The 10,438-nt window shown below is 36.0% G+C and overlaps 1 protein-coding gene across 1 annotated transcript; it reads left to right on the forward strand.

The window, feature by feature from the left end:
* The first annotated feature begins 3,236 nt into the window (after positions 1–3,236).
* Positions 3,237–6,379, forward strand: plvapa (plasmalemma vesicle associated protein a). The gene is made up of 5 exons (XM_084119594.1): positions 3,237–3,875; positions 4,234–4,306; positions 4,510–5,222; positions 5,389–5,890; positions 6,012–6,379. The coding sequence occupies exons 1-5, from the start codon at positions 3,489–3,491 to the stop codon at positions 6,062–6,064; spliced, it is 1,728 nt and encodes a 575-aa protein (XP_083975720.1). The 5' UTR covers positions 3,237–3,488; the 3' UTR covers positions 6,065–6,379.
* Positions 6,380–10,438: the final 4,059 nt, after the last annotated feature.

Below are 10,438 nucleotides of genomic sequence, written 5' to 3' on the forward strand. Positions count from 1 at the left end.
ACAAAACATTTATGTTTGTAGGAAGTATTTAAACTAGTATGATTTTTGTTACTGGCAATTGTGATTTTTTTTTTTTTTTACAAGTAAGAAAAAATTAGATGATACTAGTAGGTATCTATTCCAGTATGTAGGCCTACTAGTATCTATTCCAGCTTTATATATTAGAAAGTGTCTCTGTATAAGACAATAGTATCTATCCTAAATTCTCAATAGTTATTAGTAACAGTGTTGAGTTAAAAAAGTAAACTACTAGCTAATTATATTTTCAACAGTGTAATTAGATTACTGTACTAATACTCTCTCTATAAAAATATTGCAAATATTGCAATGTTACAAGTGGAATACAACTACACTGGGAACAAAATGGTAACATCTAAGTTCATTGGTTATTTATTCAAGTCAAAAATATTATTTAATATTGCTGAATCTACCTAAGCCTACATTAACTTATATCAATAAAATGAAATATTATGGATCAGGAAGAAATAGCTCTTTAAAGTAACAATTTCCGGTCACCACTTTTTACAGTGTAATGTCTAATGATTGCTACTAACATGTAGTAAATATGTTAAGTAAGATTAGAAATCATTAGGCCTACCTAATGAATATAGATGGTAATATAAATATAAATTGACAGGAACAATGGGAATGCTGGTAAGAATTTGATATACATGCTAGTTGGAAGAGAAGGAACTACAGATCCCAAATGGAATTCAAAATATGTGTTACTATACTTTTCACTGAGTACTAGTATGTCCTGAAGTACTAGTGAAATTGACAAGGAGTCACTACTGGATAGTAGTAATTAAAAATAAAAACCGAATGTAAAAAAAAAATACACTAATTTTATGGAACACATTTTTAAACGCCTTGAGATTCTTTACACTCAAAGTGATTTAAAAAGTACAAATATGTTAATAGCAGTTACTAGGTAACCCGGGAGCCTATAGGTAAGGTAAGGCTTGAATTCAATCATAATTTCTGCAGCAAGAGGTCAGAGGTTAGGAAAGGCATCATTTTGTATAATAATAATGTCTTATGCAATTATCAAAAAATGCTGGTGAGCTTTACAAGGTCACAGGTTCAGCCAAAGATTTAGTTTCAGCTCTGTTTCCTGTATAAAAAGGAAAGTACAATTTCTTTACGTTACATTTTTTATTACTTTCGAACAATGAGAAAGCCATCCAGGCTATACATCTTGTTGTTGATCCAGGAGACAGCTGTCTTTTGTTTTGAGATTTAGATCTTGGCCACCAGTTCGTATAATTATTCAGGGGTCACACTCAAGAGAAAAACATTTCATTTGCTGCCCTCACTCAACCTCTGCTTCCTTCTCAACTCTTTTTGGGAAATCATATTCTTAGCTAACAGAAACTAAACCCTGCTTGCTCACCGAAACCAGCAGCAAGCTGATTTGGCATCATTCATGTATATCAACTCTTTTTTTAGGATTTGGTCCTTATTACTTCTTATTTATTTATTTATTTGCAGCATGTAAAATGGTTTCCCCCCCAGAAATATTGTTTTTATGTCAGCAAGCATGTGTGTGAGAGAGAGTGCACAAAAGAAAAGGGGAGCACAGCTCCGAGAGTGCTTTCTTGTGTTATGTGCATTGCACAAACTGGGTGTTTATTTGACCTTTGACCCCAAGGTTCAGGAATGTGATTGATCTCTATTAGGATGTGGGGTAGAGTTGCAGCTGTTACTTACTGACTTTACTGATCCCTGAAAGCGTGTTGGAACATCAAGGCAGTTTAATAAAATGTTTATTTTCTTTTGCAATAAAATAATATATTTATTTTATATTTAAAAAAAAAAGTTTTATTTTATTTTAGGGAATAATTTATTTTAGTATTTTATTTTATTTTGCAATTAAATATTTATTTAATTACAATTTAATTATTTTTAATGACATTTTTAATCTAATTTTAGTTTAGTCTGTTAAATGACAAAATGCTGTAGCAGTGTTGTTCAGTGATATATGGAAACATCCCCCTCTAGTGGTGAGATTCAGATGCTACATTCAAAGGTCTTAAAGTTGATGTAAATCTATTGTGTTAAAATACTTGTTTTCAAGTTTACTAGCAGACTAAGTCATTATTTCTCTGATTTATCTGAAAAGTTTAAATGCTGACACTGTGGCTAAAAACATAACTCTGTTTTTTGATTATTCAAATGAAGTCTACAATACCTGGAGAGAACTATAATGGCAATCTCAATGGCAGTTTAGGTATAGCTAACCATTAAACCATGAATCACCAATAATTCCTGATGCCATTCAAATATTGCGTTAAGGGTGCATCCCTAAATTACTGTGTAAAAAAAGATCAAACAACCTGAATCACACTTTTAAATTGTGTTTAAATGTATTTCTATTTTCTTTTTTGTTGTTATGTAAAGTCTTGTTAGTAACATAATACAAGCACAGATGTTTTAAGGTTAATGAGGTAATGTGTTCTTTGGCAAGCTTATGGGATTTTGGAAACATTTGAAACAACAGCGTGAGGGAATCTTGTTAGATGATGATAATTTTAACGTCAGGCGTATTTTAGAAACAGATAAACAGGACGATTAATTCTTGATAATGTCAGCAGATGTGTATGCATCTGTGTTTATTGCTGATTTCCTTCATTTGTTCAGTAGTTTACCTAAGAAGTGACAGTGCCTTCTGCGTTTGTCACTCTGAGACACAGCTATGAATTACTCCTTCCTCTTGGAACCGGGGTGGCACATCAACAATTCCTGGCAGGAAAGCCACATGCTTTCATATTATTCTTATTATCTGGCTCTTTAGATATAAGACATCAGAAAAAATAACTACAATGTTTAGAAACATGGCTCAACAACTAGAATAATATATAAAAGCACAAAGTTATGGTGAGTAACTCCAAATTACATTATGTTTAAAACTAAAACTGGCCATTGACTGAAATGCTTTGGTCAAAGGTAATGTTTTAGTAAGGCACAATATACAAACCACATCCTCATACGTCAGGAAGAATCTTAGACAGCATGTAGGAATGTGGTGTATCAGAATATGAGTCAATCAGAATTCTTTAGAGCATCTTTTACATGATAATTATTTCTGGAATAAAAATAATCGCATAACGTCGTAAACATTAACCTAGATCTAAATCCAGAATGACTGTTCAAAACAGCACGTAGTCAAACCGTCAACCATGTGCTTTCTCAAGTGCCAGCATGCTGTCAAACAAAAGGATCTGCTTTGGCAGGACATACATATTAGAACAATGTAGAGTGTAGGTTCGGGCCAGCCCTTCAGCAGTGCGTGATGTTGTTCTAACCTCCGGAATCATGACCATAGGGTGGACCAGGGACGCGTCATGCAATGGGAGGTGCAGGGAAATAATATAAGCTGGCAGCGTTAATATATTTCACTTCTTATTTTGCCTTTGATGTTTTAGGAGAACACTTTCGCATAGTGAATGAACCTGGGGCTTCATTGATAAGGTCACATTTAAGCAGTGATGTACAACGGTGGTTATTCTCAGGCCAACTTTGGCTTGGCTGCCAAGAAGATGCACAAGTCGAAAGGCAAGAGCTGTGGTTACTACATGAAGATTGTCTTCTTTTTCTCCTCACTCATCCAGTCTTTGATCATTGCGAGTCTGGTGCTCTTTCTGGTGTACGGACAACCCGAGCATACGGTGGAGGAAAAAAGACTGCAAGAGTTGGACCAAAGTGTCAGCAAACTCACGATGGAAAACTTCATTCTCCGTGGGAAGGAAAAGAACCTCACCAAAGTTCTGAACGTCACTCTCACTGCGAAGCTGAGCAACGACAAAGCTCTGTCTGAATTACGCAGACTGGCAAACACCTCATCTACGACAATACAGAACATCAACAGAATGATGGTGAGATTTGGGACAAAGTTAAAATGTATTCAACAAATTGATTGGTTGCAGATAGGTTTCATACAAAAGAGAATGCCCTAGTGAGAAGGTAGATGCTAAAAAAAGGTGCATTTAATAATTGCATGATGGGTGGTGTTCTAATAATGTTTTCTTAACGTTTCCAATAGGCTATGAAACAGTAATTTCCGTAATTTCTGTCAACTTTGTTTTAAGAATGTTTTTCCTTGGTTATATGAACATTCTGGAAAACGTTAGCAGAATGTTAATGGTAAACTTTTATACTTACATGAGTTTTAGAGCAGACAGATATTCAGAGCATCAAAATACATAAGAAATTTTTTTTGCTTTGTTTTTACAGTTTCGATGTGAGATGGAAAGAAAAACGGCTGCACCTCGCGCATGCCCTCCTATGTTCTGTCCAGATCCAAATGGTGAGATTGTTGTTCAGATTTTTTTTTACACTGAATATTTACTTTACTTTTACTTTTAGGTAGATCAGTACAAAAATTCTGAATTTTGTTAATTTAACACATTGCCTGTTACCCCATAAAACTAAATATGAAAATGAGTTTTCGGTCAGTAAATGTAGAAATCTTGGGTTCAATAAACATATAGATCAAATTTGCTTTTCCAGACAACAACAGACGTTTGCAAAGTATGCTCCAGCAGTCAGAGGAAATGCTCAAGCTGATCAAAGCGAACTTTACTCAGACGATGGCCATTATGAGAACCGAGTTAGACCACTCCAACAGAGACAAGGATAGGTATCACTTAGATGCAATTGAACTGAGACGAGACAAGGCTTTCCTTGAGAAAGAACTCAACTTGTATCAAAAGAAGTGCAAAGAGGATTTTGTCGATTCTTTACGAGGAATCCCCAACATCACCAAAGAATTCCTCAAAAGGATCGATGACCTCTTCTCAAAACACATTTCTTTCCAGCTAACGTGCGATAAACAAAAAAATCAGCTTCAAGACATTAGGGAAAACTGTAGCAGTCTTTCAAGAGAAGTTGAGAACAAGCTCCAGTCATATCTGGACATAGTGGGGAACCAGTTCACAAAAATTAATGGAGAAAATGCCAAATTTGAGACAGAGAACAAACGCCTGAAAGAGGACGCTGAGTGGTGCAATCGGAATCGCAGTGCCATGATTGGCGAGAATCGCAAGAATCTTGAGCAATTCCAGCTCAAGACTGACCAAGTCAGTGAAAAACTTCTGCTGGAGAACAAAAAACTAAAAGGAGAGAACAAGATGAAAGATGATCTTATTTCTGTGAGAGAAAAATCAATAAAAACGCTCTCACACACCATTGAGACTCTCAATACCTCACTTGTCAACTGTAAGGTGAGGTTATGGTCTTTCAACTTTTAAATAAACTAAGTTTTACTCTCTTTTTAAATAAATTATTGTATTTTATTGTAATGCTATAAACAATTATGTTTGCAGTTGTAAATGATTGTGTTTATATTTATAATATTTGTTTTTATTCTTTAAATTCTCTCCTTTTCAGCCACTAATCCGATCAAACCCATTCATGCAAAATTCCTGGGCTTCACCAAACATGCCAAATGCGGGTGGAACTGGTCTGAGTTCAACAGGACTGAGCAAACCAAACGTGCCATGGCCAGGGACAGGCTCCGCCGGGCCAGTATTTCCCAATTTTAACGGTGCAGGATCAAATACAAGATTGGGCAGCATAGGAACAGGTGCGACAGGATCATTAGCTCCAGGCGGGACAGGGACCCTTTCAAGTGGACTGGGCAGCACAGGATTAGGTGGGTCAGGTCTAAGTAGAACAGGTCTAGCTCAGACAGGGACAAGCAGTTTGGGTGGAGTAAGTCCAGGGTCAACAGCATTCAACAGTCCAGGATCAATTGGAGTAGGGATGGGAAAACCAGCTGTAGGAGGTGCAGGTTTTGACTCAGTCGGGTCTAATGCACCTGGATATGGAGCGACTCTTGGAGGAGCAAGAACAACAGCGGGTGGGAGTGACGGTCAAACAATAAGCCAAGGTAAAAACCAAGCAGAAGTGGTATGATTCTGCACGCTTTAAACTAATAGATTCTCTTTTATTTACTCATAGTGTTTTCGGCTTATTTTCACAATGCATAACCTTTTGTGTTCAATTTACAGCCCAAATAAATCTCCATCTGAAGGAGCTGCTTCGTTATTCAATCCCAAATTGAGGGAATGAACAAAGTCCTGGTAAAATCAGGATAAGCCAGGAGTGTTGATATATAGATTGATTTAACTGTTTGAAAATAGAAAACCTAAATGTACTGACCCTGCAAGTTTGTAATGTGAATACTAATTATGAATATTAATATACATTTTTTTTTTTTGTGGGGTGAAGTTGATCATGTATTTTGTGCATTTATGCTTGTATATATCGTATATAAATATATATCTTGTATATAAAAAATTAGTCTATCACTATAGTTGTCTTTCATAGTAATATTTTTGTTGTTGTTGTCTTGGTGGAATAAAAAAGTAAATGTACAAAAAAAATTCATGTCAACATGTTTTATTCATTTTATTATTTTTTATTTTTATTTTAGTCCGTTAAATAATTGCTCAAATAATTCAAACAGAAATCATGTCGCACTAGTAAAGACTTATCTGCTTATAAAAAGGTAAATGTGGCTTGGATGTAATATTAATATAATATTGCAGTTAATTATATTAAATTGCAATATACTAATAAGTGTATATGCCTTACTAATAATTACAGAACCTGATATAAGTAAATGCCTAAAATGTTTTGCATTCTTTCAGCCACCAAACAAGCTGTAAACAAACTACACAAATGTGTTTACAGAAAAATACAATGACTCCAGGCCACAGGTGTATGACACCAATGCAGTAAAATGAACATGCGTACAAGAAGAACTATCAATGAAATTTTCAATAGGTCCACTTCACATTAAGCTTAAAATAGCTCTGGCTAACCATCAGGCTATTGTCATTGTTTTGCGTCAATGGGAAGCACTATTTAAAACAGAGCCGCTCTCCAACCAAAGCAAATCCTTTTAAGTGCCATACGGAGTCATCACTCAACCAACGTGCAGGAAAGCTAAACTCAGTAAAGTGATCGATATTTATCGACTGACGATAAATATGCTGTGAAATAATTAACCTTAAATATGATTAATATTAAATATGCTGCCAGTGTGTATTGTGAATAAAGAAAGAAATGTAGGTACTGGCAACCTGCACCATGTGAACATAATGTAAAACAATTAAAATAATGTCCCATGTCAACAAGCATCCTGTCACCAAGTGACAGGATGCTTGTTGAAACGCCAAAAAGGTGGATCAGACAAAAGCAAAGAAACAGGGCGCCAATTAATATATAGAGGCGTCACAGAAGGAGCCTGCTATCCAGGTTAGAGGATATCCTTTGTTTGACATTAGTGATTTTCCACTTAAGACAGTAAGATCTCCTGTTCTCAAAGAGAGTAGACAGGTTTTTGGTGGCTCTGACGTCTTGTCAACTTCTTTGAAAGATCTTTGTAAAGACACAGAGACATCTATTGTAGACAATGCGATTATTGTTTGCGGGTGTGGAATGTTAAGTGCCAGTGTCTCTGAACTCGGATGTTACTTAGCCTTTTTATTTCCAGCATGCCCCATTGAAACAGTAGCACTAAAACAGTAGAAAAAGTAAAAAAAGAATATTTGTGTGTTTGTCTAAGATATCAGCCTTAAATTTGGTCAGTCGTCATGACAGAACATATAAATATATATTGGTGTGAATTTAGGTTGATTTGGACACTTTTTCGCAGGAAACTCAATGGCAAAGAGTGTTCCAATCAACCTGAATTATGTTTCCATATTAGGGGAAACAGTAAAGCATCAAACATACCATGTGATTATTATAATTATAGGCCTACATACTTATCAAGCTGAACACCCATCCGTAAACCAATTATAAAATATATACAAATATCACGATTTTGAAAATAATCATGGCGTTCCCGCTCCGCATCTCGAGGTAAATATCCCGTCTCCACCCTCCACCAGGAAACGCATTAGTGCTTATTATTATTATATCCTTCCTACCTAGGTCATAGAACTCATCACCTTTTGTCTCTAAAAGCGCAGATTCTTTGTTCCCCCAAAGCACTAATTGCATTTCCTATTTGCTTGGCCCTTCTGTGCCCACCATTCTGGTAAAGACATCTAAGGCCAAAACACTTCTGTTGTTGACCTCTACACATGGTCTCTTGAGGGTCTAGATTATGCAATTTTTCAAAATGATGAAAACAGCAAGTGCTATTTAAAACATTTTGTTGTTTAAGATGTACTAAAAATATTAATTTACACCACTACATGGAACTTTTCACTGACAATGTCAGGTAAAATGCAACAGTCTGGTTTATGAAATGTATATGCTTTGCAGCTGTGAGAAAATAAATTCCCTTTAAAATACATTTTAATCATTTTCATCTGATATTTTCTTTTATTTGGATCTGCAGAACTTACTCCATATGCTTCATTCTGATATAATAGACATTAAAATTACAGACACATACAAAATGTAAATAGAAAAAGTAAAAAATAATATTTGTGTGTTTGTCTAAGATATCAGTGCAGCCTTAAATTTGGTCAGTCGTCGTGACAGAACATATAAATATATATTGGGGTGAATTTAGGTTGATTTGGACAACGGCAAAAAGTGCCCCAATCAACCTGAATTATGTTTCCATATTAGGGGAAACAGTAAAGCATCAAACATACCATGTGATTATTATAATTATAGGCCTACATACTTGTCAAGCTGAACAGCCATCCGTAAACCAATTATAAAATCTATACAAATATATATATACAAATATCACGATTTTAATAATAAGATGTTTAGTGACCAAAATCATGGTAATAAGGTTGACGATTTAAGATCGGCCCTTACTAACAAAAATAGCAAAATATGAGATAAAGTGACATTTTGTCCTTGATGTTGTTTTAAAAGCTGCAGTCCATAGTTTTCCTCTTTGTCGCCATCTCTGTTCGAAATCTGCAATTGCAGTTATTCGCGGAACTATCAACTTTATGTGGGTTGTGCCTCGGCACGGCACAGCGCGGATGAATCCAATGTTTTGAGGAGAATGTGCGGCTGTCAGTCACCGCGCCGGTGTGGATACTGTCATTCGCAATCACAGATTCTACTTTTTGGAAGTATGACCAACATAAGAATTTTCACCGGAAAATGTCGTCTGAACAAGTAAGTAACATCCACTTTTGTTCTGACCAACTAAGAAAAAAAAAAGAGAAAAAAAACATTGCAGTAAATCACGCTGATTAAATCTAACGATGACTTATCACATCAAACCATGCAAATTATACTTTGTTCTCAAGTTGTTAATGTTAATAACATCAGCACTGTGTGACTACATTTAATGCCCCATCCGATATTTATCCTTATTTTCGCATGGGTCCGGATGCAGTCTCTTTTTTTCTGTAGCCACTCCGAAGTCCGAAGTCTTTTGCATTTTACAACGGGTGAATCTAGTCATTGTCATTTGAACCTTTCTGGATCCGCTATCAAATTGATAAGTTTAATTATATCAAGTGCTGTGAGAAAAGGCTATAATTCTCCACCAGTCGCGGATTTAGCAAATTGGGGGCCCAAGGTGAAGGTATGCCCCCCCCCCCCCTAAGCAAATCCACCTATATGTGAGTGTATATCCACGTGAGTGTGTTAACGTTTTCCTCACCTAGCGCCACTTCACAGCTGCTGCTGTAGCGGCATGTTCAACACTTTGTGGACGTTGTTGTTCCTGTCTGTATCCCCAACAGTAACTTAGCCGTAAAAAAGTTTGTAATCTTTGGCAGCGTTGCCAAATACTTATCGGCGTTTTTTCGCTTTTTTCTTTTATTTGAGCCGCTTGGGTAACTTCGTTTCATTTTCACATTTAGACTCATCTTGCTTCTTCTCTGTTTGTGTAAGTTACTTCCCAGTCCTCCTGTCACTTCGTGTTTATCTTTCGCGCCGCGCAACATTACGGACTAGTCCATTTCATTGTGAAAGTAGGGGGTGTATGTGTAGGGACAGATAACCGAACTGGACATTTTAACTACTACTTCAACGTTTCAACGTATTTCTTAAGAATATTAAGAAAATTTACCATGCTTTTGAAACGTCAATGATGATAAGTGGCTTTTTCTTTTTCTTTTTTAGGTTGGTTGGGGGGCCCCCCTACTAAGACCGCCACTGTTCTCCACCTCCAACATCCTCAAAGGCAATATAGCCTACCATAGATACACATCTGTGTACTGTATATATCTATGATAGCCTACTAGCCGAGACTCTTTAGGTGTACAGATGTGACGTAATGACGCAAAGACATGCTCGAATTTCCTGCGGAAATCCACCAGTACCACTGGAATTAAAAATATTATTAGAAGTTTACCGTTTTGAATCGAGCTAAGGCAAGCAGATAGTTTTGAACACTGGCTGGTTATGTACTTGAGCACTCAAAAATTTATTTTGGATAATTTTTAACCCAAAAAAGTCACAGACTGCAGGCTGCAGCTTTAAATATCTTTTTCTTTTTTTA

The sequence above is a fragment of the Abramis brama genome (assembly GCF_963993115.1).
Source record: "Abramis brama genome assembly, chromosome: 7".
Lineage (NCBI taxonomy): Eukaryota > Metazoa > Chordata > Actinopteri > Cypriniformes > Leuciscidae > Abramis > Abramis brama.

What these genes read in the sequence shown, in the direction of transcription:
- plvapa (XM_084119594.1), top strand. Translation starts at nt 3,489, where the DNA reads ATGTACAACGGTGGTTATTCTCAGGCCAACTTTGGCTTGGCTGCCAAG. An exon ending in CCTCACTTGTCAACTGTAAG is followed by an intron (nt 5,223 to 5,388) that starts GTGAGGTTATGG and finishes TCTCCTTTTCAG; the next exon opens with CCACTAATCCGATCAAACCC. An exon ending in CGGTCAAACAATAAGCCAAG is followed by an intron (nt 5,891 to 6,011) that starts GTAAAAACCAAG and finishes TTCAATTTACAG; the next exon opens with CCCAAATAAATCTCCATCTG.